General features: G+C 30.3%; 1 protein-coding gene across 1 annotated transcript in view; it reads left to right on the top strand.

The window, feature by feature from the left end:
- The window catches only part of dysf (dysfusion), a 359371-nt gene that overhangs the window by 77624 nt on the left and 265993 nt on the right, over positions 1-15754 (top strand). The window contains exon 2 of the mRNA XM_014432053.2: positions 440-621. Coding sequence (XP_014287539.1) covers positions 440-621 — 182 coding nt within the window. The remainder of the gene's footprint in view (positions 1-439; positions 622-15754) is intronic.

Genomic DNA, 15754 nt, shown 5'->3' with positions numbered 1-15754 from the left:
TCAATAATTACTGATGGTTCGGGCTTTATATTGTCATGCTACAATCGGTAGGAACGGAGAAGTTTGTAAGCTAAATAAAAATCTTGTTTAGATATGTGGCGATAACCGTTACCATGACAATGCCTGTGAAGCTAAAATTTTGAATTGCAGTTTACGCTTTAAGACACTTTCTGTCGAGTCAGATTTTTTTTCCATATTAATTTCGATTAATATTTTTTACTACATGTTTAAGAAATTAAACTTGGTCATGTACTCATTATGTGTATGCAAGACAAAAAAAAAACTTACCCTAATGAAACAGTGATATAATAGATTAAATTACGATTGCATTGTTTATAACACTGTAAAAACATTTTACACTAGGTTCTTATTATTGAACCTAACCCTGAATTGATTCCATATTACGCCTCCATCTTCACTTTCCACTCATTTTGCATAGGTTCGACGCGGCGAAGTCGACGAAGGGGGCAAGCAAGCTCCGCCGGGACCTGATCAACGCCGAGATCGCCAACTTGCGAGACCTCCTCCCACTGCCCCCTTCGACCAGGCAGAGGCTCTCCCAGCTCCAACTAATGGCTCTCGTCTGTGTCTACGTAAGGAAAGCCAACTACTTCCAACAAGGTGAGTACCATATCCTTTTCTTTTTTTTTTTTTTAACATAAATAATTAATCATTCGACTTACGGGAGGTTTCTTTATCTTCAACCGGAGACGTATATCTTTTAATATAATTAGTTGTTCATTCCTATAATTTTACGAGTGTATAATATTTAACTTTACTTTTTTGTTTTAAACAAATTTTTGTTGTTCTCAAGTTTACAAGAAGAAACAAGTTATTATACAAGATATTGTAACTAAATCTGTGAAACCTCGTAAGTCAAAAAACAAAACAAAAAAACAACTATACATTTTTCAAACTATATAAATTTTTTAAAGATCAATGCACCATTCTAGAATTATTATGTCATAACCATTATATTATTAGACACTAGTATAATTTTGCAAACAAAAATATTGAAACATTGAAATTAAAATAAATTCTCCCGCAGCTCGAGAATACAATTCACACTCAATATAAAAATTTAAATCCTTCCTCAACATTTAATAAAAAATAAATAATCATGAATCATTTGGTTTGTTTTTCAAGATGTAAAATAAGTTACACTATTTGAGACAGCACGAAATATTTACGCTATTGTAATTGGGACTCTTTAATTTAAAGAATTTAAAGAATAGATTCATCTAAACAAAATAAAATTCTTGAAGGTGTTTACTGGATTTATATAGAAAATACTGATGACAATTTTATTGAAGTAATTTCTTACTGGCTCTTCAAATAGTGTGGAAAATCTCATAGTGTTACATATTATGGTGGACTTTGAGAGTTTGCAATAATATATCCAAAAATTAAGCAAAACAAAAACTTACTTGAGACAATTAAAGGTAAACCATAGAAACCGAAAAAATGAAAACTTTCACAATATTAAAAAGTTTGTTAATTAAAATTATTTCACTTTAATCAGAAGTCATTTATCACTACTTAGTACCAACATTATTCTTTCAAAATTACAAATTTTCTGTTTAAAAAATCCATGGAATTAGCACTGGAGATAACGGTAATGCCAAAAACTCCAATTTTCCAAAATCATCATATGTCATGTTTTACGAACGAGCGTGTCATTTAATAGAAATGTGTTAGATGCAATTTTCTCAGAACTCTGCAGGTACACCATTTTGGCTTCGCATCAATGATATAATTTTGATCAAAAGAAAAAATATATTTCTGTATATTGTGTAAAGTTCTGTTAGACATCAATTAATGAAATTACTACTTAAGTCAGTTAGTAGTTTTAATAAATTGTTATGTGGTGGAAAACGATCTTACACCGCTCCAAATTGCTGAGAAACAGACCATCACGGATCATATTAATTATCTAAAGCTGTGTACAGGTGGAAATACAGGATATAAATATTGTTCCTGCTGAGAATAAAACAGTTTAACAAAAGATAACGAAGCAGTCATGCGAACGGGAAAGATCGTGTGGCCTCTGCAATTCCGGATTTATCTTTTTTTCTGCTTCAGTTATTCATATTTTTTTTTAATATCTTGTATTTATACATTATATATTACCACTAACAATAAAAACTGCTTATTTAAAAACAAAAATAATTTATTTAATTTTTTTTTTTTTTTTTTTTTTAATAAAAAAATGACAAAATCTATTTCTATTTACCAGCTTACAATAAATTAAGTAGTACAAAACTAATATTTCATTATTATGGTTCATATTCATATATTCATTGGTATGGTCCATACTAGTTCTATAAACGACCTACATAACACTTGGGGATCCTCAACCGAACATAATGACCCAGGGTACTCCAGAACAATTACCTGTTCGGGAGAGGGTTCGCCGTTCCTCTTGAGTGGAGCCAGGTGGTAGAAGGTACTTGTGAAGACATCAACCTGACTCTAGTTGGAAAAAAAAAGAAAAAGAAACAATAAACCAAAACCACTGCCCTTATTTGAAACTCCATTAGTCGAGGCCAATTTAGAAATGGCTTTAATATGGTCCAATGGATCCTCCACTTCTTTCTTCTCTGATAATTACGCTAAGTATTCCATCTTCAACTGTTGGTTGCTCTAATGGGCCCAGTGGTATACTATCACGGATCGGAATATTTCATCGCACGATTTTATGTAGCTTTATATAATTTAAATTAGGTAAAGTGAAAAAATAGATAAAAGTCTCTCCAAATGACAGATTATCCTTTTGTTATTAATCCGATTAAAACTTTATATAATAATCTTTTTTATCTCTATTTTAGTTGTATGATTTTACTAATTAAAATTTGATGACTACTACAATGAAACACCATAAATAAGTAAGTTTTATTATACAAGATGCATAAATAGGCAGTAATATAAGTCTATCTGTTTTAAATTTATTTACATCAATATTTATTTTTACATGCTGAAATTAAAGAAAGAACCTTTTTTAACAATAACAAATAAAATCAGACTTGATCTTTGTCGTGATTTAATAAATCTAACAATAAAGTTATTATTTTTTTTTTGTGTGTGTTTACGTCTTAATGTCTGAATAATTAATTTGTTTATGAAAGATAAATAATTTCTGAATTATTTGGAATTTTGATATCAGTAGAAATAATATAAATGATTTATAGATGGGAACTTTAATTTAATAAAAATAGTTAATTAATTAATTTAAAAATATATAGATATACGACATCAACTATATAAAAATATTTATTTTATAATTAATTATTCACAATTGCTACATCACTTATATTTTGCTGTTATATTAGATTTATATTCACTTTTATAATACATTTATAAATTGAGTCCAAAATATTTTTTATAGATATCGTTCAGATGTACATAGTAACATAGATACGTCAAGTAATATTAACTTAAGGTACACTAATATCATAAGTTAATTTCATCAATTTTATAATATTTTGATGAACAAAAATAAATAATTATTAGACATAAATTCTATGTATTCCAAAAAAATCAAAATTATATAATTTTTAAAAATCAGTAATAACTAACGTAAGAAAAAATGATTTTTGTATTCACTTAAACATTTACATTTTAAATTTACACTTTATGTATAGGATTTAATAAGTCAACAGATTCACATTTGCTCATTGTGGAACTGACTCAAACTCCTGTGATGAAGAAGGTTGTGGTCATTTGAACATAACAGTAATTTAACAAAATATTGTAAAAGGGATGAAGATTAATATTATAATATTAATGTTTCTTGAAAATCTAATATGTCTATGTTCAGACTCAATTTAAAAATGTTTTGGACTCAATTTATAAATGTATTGTAAAAGTGGATCGAAATACTAAAGAACAATATGATGTAAGTGATGCATCAATTGTGAATAATTTATAAAAAAAAAAAATTGATGCCAGATAATTATATATTTTTGAAATTTTACTGTTTCTGAAGATGTCAACTAACCCGAACGTGTAGCAAGCCGAAATTTTGTTTGGTAAACTAAATTTAGTGAAATAACCTAGCCTATAATTTAAAAATTATATATATTTTTTTAACTTTCGGGAACAGAATGCTTAATTTAAAATTACAAAAAATATTTTCTGCTAAAATCAGTGGTTTCATAAAAAGCAAGAAGGCCTTGAGATGACCAGTTTTACGAATTAATTACCCGTGTGCCATTCCTTATTTGCAAAATAGTTCTCCCTTAAATGGAAACTAAATTTGGTATAACTGAAGTGAACTTTGTTAATTAATTGGAAAGACCTGTCTGTTTTTTTCCTAAGTGTATCTTCAATAAAGTTTAGGAATCTCTGTTACCTTAATCAGGAAACTAAGACTTAGAAGTAAAATAGCCTTTTTCTGAATTAGTTCTGGGTGATTAAATAATCTTTAATAAAAAACATGAAAGACGCTTTAACTATCATGCAGGACAGCCGAATGGGCCACAACATAGTGTATGTGGCAATTTCGTATATTTAAGAAATTATGCTAATTATGCATTGAAAGACAAATTACCTTCTCTAATGCTTCTATGGTATGTCCAATCACAGACCATCAGTACAATAGATAGAGCTTTATACGAGAATATATTTAAAATATTCGTTTAAATAAAAGTTGACAAATACACCTCCCAGATTAACACTAAATGATATTTTCCAATCACGTTCAATTTGAACGTACCGTTTCTTCGGCTATTGAAAGTACCAAGGAGGTGGCTAAACCCTACTCTCCTTCAAAGCAAAAGTGAAGGCAAAAAGGCCTCGCCTTTGAGGCTTAGTTTTACGATGAAGTTAGTAGGAATGTTGACTATTATAATCTACACTGAAACTGAAGATAGCTAGTGATTGGCTCGTAATCATTCCTCTGCTACTCCCCTGGTTCCATCATAAGACCCGCCTTTTTGGCTTCAGTTTATGTACCAGTTCATAATACTCCTTCCACCAAGGTATGTACTGTCCAAATATCTAAATATGTCACAAACATATAAGCTCAAACTTACTCTTGGTATTTAATTGTCGTTATGAACCTTATTTACATTATATCTATTACGATAATTTTAAAGATTTAGACCCCTGAGTGATTGTAAAATCTTTTTTTGCTTTATAAGGCTTTATTTCGGTGAAAGTGCATTTCAATCTTGTTTGTTTTAACTTCTCGATTACGAGGATGTACATCCTCTATCTAGTCCCGGAACTCCTGTGCAAGAAGTCACCCGTCAAGAAGAGACTGGAAGCGCTGTTTTTGTTTAGGCAATAAATTCTATTAAAGGTTTGGAGAGCTGTACCGCTAATCCATTGTGCTATATCGCTTCGTCACTGAAGAATGCTTAGTCATTGCTTGCCCCGTCGTTTGCTTTCAAACGACTGATGGCTCCAAAACAATTTTTCGATTCTGTTCCGAATCGATCTCAGCTCCCGAGATGTTACTGTGCGAACTAACGGACTCACTCCACTAGGCTGATAGACAGCTACAGAGTTCTGCTCTTTAGTTACAGAATGATCTTGATCCGGAAACATGATTAAAATAATTTATAAATTGTATAATATAGATTACATTCGATCATTTTTTTGACATTTAGCTACTTTATTTTATGCTAAAAATGTAAATAAACATTTTATTAAAAAAAAATAAAAATCAATAGAAATAATTTCCTATTAGTGAAACTTATACTTGAATATACAAGTGTTTCTTATCTGTGCAAAAATGTTATGAATATACGTTAATGTAATTAATTTATTATTAAGTTTTATCTACTTCTATGATAGCGTCAAGGAAAACTGCATAGAATTTTTATTTGATGAAAAATTTATCTTGATGTTATACATGGACCATTCGTATTGTATACGGTCAGAAACATTTATCCCGAATCAGTTTCCGTACTTTGTGTAGCAGATGTTTCATATTATACATATTCAGGATTTCCTCATCTCAACTTTTAAACAGAACCCTTATCTAGATTATTTTCAACAGTTTCAGTTTTTTGGAAGTTAGATTCAACTAATGGTTTTAACCTCTAATTTTGCTTCACATTCTGCTCGATACTTCACTTTTATTAGTTTCAATGCTTAATTACATTGTTATAATAGCAAATATTAATAAGCGATATTGATGGTTCTTTGTTGAATTTGAGAATTATTTAAATTGTAGTTTACATTTTCACTTTTATTTATTTTCATAAGATAACTCGATTCTTTACCCTAAAAAAGATTATATTGCATATTCAGAGTACAGCAGTGACATTTATATACTAACAACAAAGTGTCATACTATTAACAGTCTCCACTGCCAGATATATCTCAGCTCCTGTGGTCCTTGAACTAGGCAGCTCTCAGTAACGAGCTTACTCCTTACTGGGTCACTATTAAAATGTTACCCAGTAACGGATGAAGAACTAGTCGTTATCTGCTACCTTTGTTGGGCATTCCGGTCACGGGTTGTTGAAAATGTAACAGCTATTGTCATGTATTCTTGTTTTCCTTCCGTTATGTGAGTCATCTGGTGCGGTTCTTGTAACTTAACTTGTCCCGACTGTTACTAGTTGAGGCATTAAGTTACAAGCTAATTTAATTCGATATTATGATAAACATTAAAAAAGTAATCAATATACTGCGTTTGTAATTTTATTTTTTTAGCTCAACCCAAACTTCATCCCGACAATAATAAAAATTTTGTGCTTACCATAAACTTTCGTTTATTATTTATAGCCGAAAATAGTGATTAGGTTTCTAGTAATGTACATTTTTTCTAAAAGAAACCCTTGTATATTCTATTCCCTTTGGGCTATGTACAGTTAATCAAACATGTACTATAAATAGCTCAGAGGGAATAGAATATACAAGGATTTTTTTTTCTGTAATAATAAAGGAGGTTACGAAAAAAAAAAAATTATAGCGGAAAAATATCGTTTTAAAAATAAATACACGATTGCTTAAATGTCTGCCATTCATTCATAAAGTGACATCATTAACGGAATGACAATAAAAAATGTCATAAAAATTGGTGTTATTTGTTGAAATTATTCTTATGAACATTTTCGGGCGATATTTTATTTTGATTCGGTATCTCTAAAGAGTCAGGAATTTTTTTATAACAGTTTGTGTAATATTTTGCTAAAAATAAAAGTTGGGTCATTATAATTCAAAACACCTATTTATGATGCCCACTCCCACAGATTTTAATTAAAATTAACACTCATAATTTGATTAATAATAATATTATAGCTTATCAATCAGATCTCTTAGCGATTTTTTTCTTCTTAAGCTTTCCCGAGACTGGAAAAGACTTACAGACACATCTTAAAAATATTTTATTTATTTTTTTAAAACTATGCAAGATATCGTTCTGAAATTCTTTTATGTGTTATACAATCTTAGAAACGGTGGAAATATTCTTATTTCTTATATAAATTTTCTGAAAAACTAAACATTTTTAAATAAATTTCTTTAGACACTTGAAAAATGGTTATTTCGCTACTAAAAAAACAAAAAAAAACAGCATTTAGAGTCACAATTCATAAAATAGTTTGTTTAAAAAAAAATCCATAGAATGTTTAGACTAATATATATATATATATATAACAAATTTGAACATTATTTCACAGAGACTCTCTTTTGTGGATTTTATAACACGAATTACTTACCTAATTGTCTTAAAATTAGATATAAATATTATAATTTAAAAATATTCTATTCACGTTGAAGGCTGAACTTAATTTTCCCACTTAATTTAAGAGCGAATCACAAAACTGAAGATTTCCTTCTAATGAAAGGTTTTGATCTCTCTTTAGCCCATCTAATTCTATAGTTGCCAGTGTTGTTGGAAACTGTTGATAAAATAATATTAAATGATTTCTTAATAGTATTTTTACTTATACATTTTCTATGAGACTAAAGACTGTAGGAACCTCTTGATATTCCATACTTTTATATGATGAATTAGTGGCGAACTCAAGACATGTAATTGCAGCTATACACATTAATTAATGGACGACATCCGTACCAAAGCGGTGCCAGTTTCCCGTTCACTTTTTCCACTTCAGCTGGAACAACATATAACCGAACTGTGCGCTCGGAACAGAACGATATCTCACTGTGCTCAAACTGTCCATAAATATATCTGCTGGATATGGTAACCAGGACGAGGGCTAAGCCAGCCAATAAGAAACAGTTCCTCCTCTGTTGCCAGGGCAACATGTAAATCTTTCCCCGCCCTGACCTACTATTGGCTCTTGCATCGTTATGCACTACCGACTCCTGATACGCTCTCTATAATTAATGGACGAAGGGAATATACCACATGTTTTAATCTTGAACTAAGTTTTTAATTTTTTTTTTTTATTAATTTCCGTATTCTATTACTTGTAGATTTTTTTTTTTTTTTTCCGAACCCTCTAAAACAGAAATAAAATGGGAGACTTATAGATTCATCTTTAATTTTATTTATTATAGAATTAATTCATAACAATACGATCGAGTATATACATCTTTATTACTCCTTGCGCTCAAAATATTGCCGATTTTAACACTCAATTGTATAATAAAATAAAAAAAAATAAAGTAAATAGTAATTTAGGTTTGAGAGAATGAAACAATTTAATGTGACGGAATACATGAGAGACAAATATAAATTATTCCAATAAATAAAAAAAATAGATATTAAAAATGAATTTACCAACCCTAAAAAAAGTAATTAAAAATAAAAACGGCAACTATATTTTTTTAAATTAGTAAATTTTCAAAATTAATTAAATTGTAAATTTATTTACATTTGAAGCTTCTCAAATTTAGATACTTATTTTTCGAGTGAATATATTAGTTGAATATATCAGTGTTCAGTCAATTAGTTATTGATTGTATGATTTTATTATATTAACGTATCAGGGAGTGATGTACTAAAAAAAAAAAAAATAGAGTTTTTAATGTATTATTGATTTACAACATGTTAATTTTTATTCCTGAGAAATTATTATCACATTGCGCTCTATAACACGATATAAAACAATAATTAATAAATCCAGAGTTATCAAATCTATGCTGCGTTTTAAATTATATCTTGATCATCATCATCATGGTCTTACCACCCACGATGTAGAGGTGAGAGACAGGCGTAACGCACACACATTCCCCTGACACAGAGCCAGGACCGGAGCAGATAAGGGTATGCCTGGGTTAGTTGGAGCGGCAGATACAAAGAAATCTTGTTATGAATAGTCAAGTGCGGTAGCCTTCCCTCCCGAGGATTACATGCCTTTCCTTCACGGATCTACTGCCATGGTTGAGGCCTTCGAGATCTTCGTGGTAGGCGGTTATCGGTATCTCTTGGAGAAATGTCATAAGTTAAGAACTTCTTTTATTAGACAGGAATACTGGAAAGTGAGGAAGTGTATAACTTCTTCCTTATAACGACTCAAAGATTTTTAATCTTATATCCACGGGTATTCGAAAATACATCTACAATTAATTAGATTTTTGTTTTGTCTATCTTCGAAAAAAATAAATAAATCAGTGAACAAATTAAACTTCGCCTATTACTAATTCTGATACTGCCTTATATTTGACATTAAGGTTTATTAATAAATAATGATATAGGTTATAGTAATATAAACAATTATTCTTTTTTGACAGAAAAGTATTTTAAGGTTATGGTTCTTCAGCTTATGTTTAAAATCTCTCCAATATGAAATAGGTCCAATTTTCAGCTTTTTGGTCTCTAAATGTTCTTTGTTCGATACTAAAGATTAATGTTTTAACACAATATTAAAAGAATTTAGCATTTTTTTATAAAAACCACACTTATATACCAAGTACTTACATTTTAGAAACCTCCGTATGCAACATAATAAAATCATCAATTTTTTTTTTTTTAATTAAAAGTGTAATAAGCTACTTTTGTTACCAAGTAAAATTTCGTAAATTATGGCTCGCTAGTTACTCGCAAGGTTTGATGCCATATGTTAGCATATTTCTTTTTTATTGTAAATTTGCAATGTAGTTGGAAAGTTTTTATAAAAACAAGCGTTCATCATTGCTATAAATACACTTTTATATAATATAAAATGAATTAAGTTGTTTCTTTCCCTTGGTTATAATCAAAGAAAAATATATTCACAGAAGAGAGAACGTTTTCTGTAAATAATCCGATCTAGTGACCCATTAACCGAAATTATTCATTACTTCATCTTCATTCTACCATCATATACTCACTTGTTTTGTTCGAAAGCAAAGGAGCCGACAGTATTTTTATTTTTTAAAGCTTAAGTTGGCAGTATAAAGGTCACACGTAGAAAATTGCCAGCAACTACCTTTGAGGTTTTGTGTTGCCAAGTGTAAATTATCGCGGTGTGTTTCCCCTTAAAGTGTATCAGTCAATGGTTTTCAACTGCTTTTGAAAATGTTTCCAACGTTGATTTTTTATTATTTATGAATTTATTATTGGTAAAACTAATGCATTCGGATTAGGAAAACATCCTTTAAATTTTGCTACTTTATTTTCTTATTAATCATTGAAAATTATATTATTTCTGGATAAGGAATACACATAATAAGAAGTATTCATTAGTTTCTTAGTGATTTATTATAGCCTAGTTAATGAAAGCTAATGCAACTTGTTACTTATTTATTTTTCGTTGTTTTTTTGGTATCATCTACTGGGTTGATTTTGCCCCGGGGAAAACTGCGAAATAATTCATTCAGGATTCAAAAATATTGAATTCAAGTGTCATCATAGTAGGCATGATAGTTATTCCAAAATAGTTGAATCTACCTAAGTTAAATTAATGACCCGATTTTTTAGGTCTTTAATACGGATTAAATTTTTTTTAGTTCGTATAAAAAATTAAAACACTTTACAAAAAAAAACGAGGTTTCTTTACCCACCTTGTGTTTTTGTTATCTTTAAATAAACCATTACCAAAGAGAAACTGGAGTTTATAGTAAAGGAGTAAGTATTTTATTCCTTACAGGACAAAATAAGAAACGAACAGCGAAGAAAAACTACGGACCAGCTATTTCTCCTAAGTATAGAACCAAAACAAGCCGTAGAAATAATAATATTTATTAATGACGGGGCATATAAGTTTAATTCGTAGAAAACATATGGCAAGAGAAAAAAAAGTCATATTCGGAAGGAATATTAGACGAGCATACAACGCACACACATTTTACATAAAGCCCAAACGTAAGTATGAAGGAGTGTTTCAAATTTTTTGCAAGATTATTCTTCAGGAATAATACACAAATATTCAAATTTCAACTGAATAACTTTGAAAGCGGGAAAGTTGCCCAGATTTACCCCGTATTTAAAATTAACTTTTGCTAGTCTGATATTGAAATTCAAGAAATAAATACTGTTTGATAAGCATGTTCATTTATCTGAAACAATTTTAAGCTTTATTGCATATTTCCAGGAGTATTTCAAGATAATTATCGCGTGGATATGCCCTAACCTCTGCCATAATATCTTGGAATCTTGAGCTCTACAACACATCTGGAAAAGGACAGGAATTTTAAAGACTTCAAATCCCTTGAAATCGGAAATTAGGATTGTATGGCCGAAGATTGTAGGGCCCATTGTTCACTAACTGGGTCAGGCTATTGTCTCTCACTCCAGAATATAATTGATAATTGACTGCGGTGGTTGTCATTGTGTACGCACGCGCTTAGATGTCTTGTGTCTTCTTTGTTCCCACGACCGGCTGTTGCTACTGTAGTCATCAATGTATTGATTGAGTGACAATTTTACATTAATGTCGAATTAAATGCAATCAAGGCTGCTTCAGGGGATAAATTAATAGTGATAAACTCGATGTTAAAATCCCAAGTGTAATTATTGCTTATATCAGAGCTTAATGGATGAGGAAATATAGCTAATACTTGAAAGCATCGTTTCCTAACGATCCAAGGACACTGCAAACAATGACTAAGAGACGCTAATTGTTATAGAGGATTATTATTAATTTTTTTTCAAATCATACTATAAATTAAATGAAAACAACGTGTCAAACCTGTCTTTAATAATAATATATTTCTTTTTTACAAAGGCATATACACATTTTCAAATAGATTATATATTTTTATCCTTGTATTGGCCAAAGGCAAGATAAGATAACATAAGATCAGCATGACGGATTTCTGACTTTAAAGTTGCAAAAAAACTACAGTTTATGGATTATTTTTCTCTGAAAGACTAATAAGCCTCGTTTTCGCAACTTTAAAGCATCATATTTATGTTGATTTTCAACCGACTTTTGAATATATGAAGTTGGTCGATGGCAAATTAAATTTTAAAACTTATATTATTCTTGTAAACTCATGAGATTTTTAAATAATTAAACTATAAATTAAAAAAAATTCAAAGGTTTTTCAATTACTAAATTTGAAAAAAAAAAAAAAAATACAATCTAGTCAATTTTTGTTTACCCTAGGAATAATTATTATGAAATAGTTTAGGAGAGTTCAGAAACAACCTGTCTAATATATATCCATGCTAGTGTCAGCTATTTAGTTGGAGAAAAACAGATTTTAGAATTTAGGAGTCGCTTGTCATTAGAAAGATGGGATGGAATTGCAATGGGTTCTCAGCTAATATTTTGTTTGATGGCTCCCATTGTTTCTGAGATACAATTACATTTGCTTTAAGTGATTGTTGTTGATGTACCCATAGAAAAAAAACTGTACTGATTTGACATATCTAAACAGAAATTATAAACTATTTCAAAATACTACATCAATATTGTACTTTAAATAAATATCAAACTAGTTATGACAGTATTAAGAGCCAACTGTGCATCCGTACCGAAGGATGCTCCGAACCCGTGCGTATTGCCAACTTGATGATATACGACGGTTTTGTCCCAGAATAGCGATCTCTTTCCAGACTTGGATTTGAATAGACCTTAGGCATTAAGGAGCTTGCACTGCAAGACTAAATAAGATACGTGGCATTAGAACAAACAGCCAACTCTCGACCAAGTGCCGTTGGATTTGCATTTATTCGAATACATTATCTATTCAAAGAGGATAAATTTTCGATAACCACTACTCTGGCCTTCATCGAGAAATCATTGTAACTAGGAATAAGTTGAATGTGGCACAAATTCAACGAGAGAATAATTTCACGATCATTGATCTTGACATTACCGGAAGATTTTCAAAAACAATATATGTATAACAAATAATGCTATAATAATGTTTTAGTTTTTGAATCTTAACGATTTGAATTACAATTTTAGTATGATTAAAACGAGGACGTCTAAAAATAAATTACGAATACATTAATAGCCTTTATAATGGAATTCCAACGACTTAACTTTTGATTGAAATAGTTGCTCTTGTTAATTAAGTTAAAGAGTAATATGAATAGTTTGTTTCGTATAAGGTCATTGTTTAAGATACCCATAGACGAGACTGAAGTAAGTAAAAATAGTAACCCACGAGAATGGGCTTTTACACTTAAGATGGGACTAAAAAATAATCGTTATTTATCAACGACCAACAAAGTAAGTGGGTACGTAAGCAGAAAAGTAGGAGACACATGGGCACTTAAGTTTTTCTAATATCATGTTACTTAACGACTTCTATGTTACGATCATCAAGTTTCGTATCTTTTAGTGTTTTTTGTTCAATTAAGAAAGAGAAAAAAGAATAAGGTTGACTTAAAATTAAATTAGGATTTTTTTTATTAGTAAATTCTTTTTTTAAAATGCTTTCATTACAATGTTTGCTACAAACTCTTTATACATAGTAATTGTGGTACTTTTAAAGGAGATACTTTTTGTACACTTGTACGTTACATATTAAAATTTTTTTATTGAAAAATAACCTCCATATATTTGTAAATTTATGTGCTCAGCATGCTCTAATTTCAGTTAAGTGCTAAATTTTGCTTACGAAAAGCGTAGGTTTTCTTTCTGAATAGGTTAAGTAAAACTATATCAAAATTCACGCTGGTTCCGGGCCAAGTTTCATTTCAGTGCCTTATACAAATTTGACTCTTTAAATATAAGAAAAAAATTCAAAAAGAATAATCTTCAATTAGTTTTCATTATTAGCATCTTTACTTGTTTCGAGATCGGAGAACAGGATTCTGAACTGCTACTCGGAGGAGAGGAGATGCAAACCGCAGGAACTGCTAGGAACAGAAGGACACGACCCAAGGACCCAGGTTAAACGGGACGATCTTGCACAGAGGGAGAGGAAGCCCAGGTCGTGATCTGGGTAGCTTGTTCATTAAACACGGCGGGGACCTGTGCAGTGGAATATATAATGCTCTCTTGTCTAAAGGTTAGGTCTGAATAATAGAATTGTTAGGGGAGCTGTCACGAGCCCCGCTGCACAAAAAGTCCAATGACATTCCCTCTTCCAGGAGGAGCAATTCCCTCAGGACTCCTGCTCAAGATGTAGAAAAACGAACTACAAAAAAAAACAGCGCACCCCGACGGTCCTCGTTAGGGGTAGATGAAGGTCGTCCGAGTAACGGGGTGTACGCGGAGGATCTGTGTCACGATTGGTTTCCTTCTGTTTTACTGTACAATTAGTGGATCTAAGTAGTTTGGATGAGAACGATTTAAGGGCTGTCTCTAAAAACGTTCTAATTATGAAATTTAACAATGCTATTTTCAGCGAAAAATTCTTTTATCTGTACCAATGTTACTGTATTAGCAATAAATCTTTAATAAGTCTTTAATCCTCAACATATTGGCAGAAACTGAAGATCGTTAATTTCGTCAAATGCAGGCCTCTTCTTACTTTTCTCAATGACACAACATTTCTAGAGGGAGCTCTTCAATATTAAAAAATTGATACTACAACTAATTAATATATATCCGTATCCAGTCATTTCACTCATATATTTACAAATACTATGGATTCTATTGGCATGAAAAAACATTGCTAATGCTCCAGTTTCCATGAAAGATCGAATACTGCCATTTGTATTCTTTATCTGATTGTTCTCGAAATTCTTGAATCCAAGTACTTAAGTTGTCACATCTTCAGGTGTACTCATTTCTACCTTTTTTAGTTTCTGTTACTTAAATGATGGATTGATTTTTGGATAGTAAAAGATTCCATATTAAAAGTTCCTAATACGGAAATATAAACAGCTAAGCTAACAATTATGTTCAGTGCTATATTACTAGAGGCAATCCAGTATTCGAAATGTGTTATTTTTTGTTCAATACCAAGGAGGATATTTATTATATATTCACATAACTAAAATATTTTGGAATTTCTTATAAAACGGAAAAAAAAATTCAAACTAAAAACATAAATGAGGCAATAGGCAATATATAATTATAAAACCAAGATAAGGACTTTAAAATGTGTTAACTTTGTGGCTAAAGTTAAAACATTGGGTCAGATGATTTCCAAATGCCAAAACTATCTACCAGTTGAATAGTATGAAAAAATAAGTTTAGATAAACTAAAATCTACCAGAATCAATCTGAAGTTCTTTTTTCCCCACAATTCAACTTGTAGGTGTTGACATCCAAAAATTATGTGATTTAATGTTTTATACCTTGTCACAGAATTGTTCCATTGTACAGTCCTTATCTTGTTTTATATATATTTTTAGTTTTGACAGCTATTGTTTGGTTTCTAATATTACAACAGAGTCGAAGACTTATTTCTATTTCACCGATTTCATCTTAGTTTAGTTAGGAGTACATGTAAGGTCTACTTTGGGTTTAATTTTGTACGTTACCGTATAAATATGAAAATT

The sequence above is a fragment of the Halyomorpha halys genome, unplaced genomic scaffold, assembly GCF_000696795.3.
Source record: "Halyomorpha halys isolate HHAL.00 unplaced genomic scaffold, Hhal_1.1 Scaffold1023.1, whole genome shotgun sequence".
NCBI lineage: Eukaryota > Metazoa > Arthropoda > Insecta > Hemiptera > Pentatomidae > Halyomorpha > Halyomorpha halys.
Note: the sequence above shows the minus strand (reverse complement) of the source record. Positions and strands in the feature narration are given on the sequence as shown.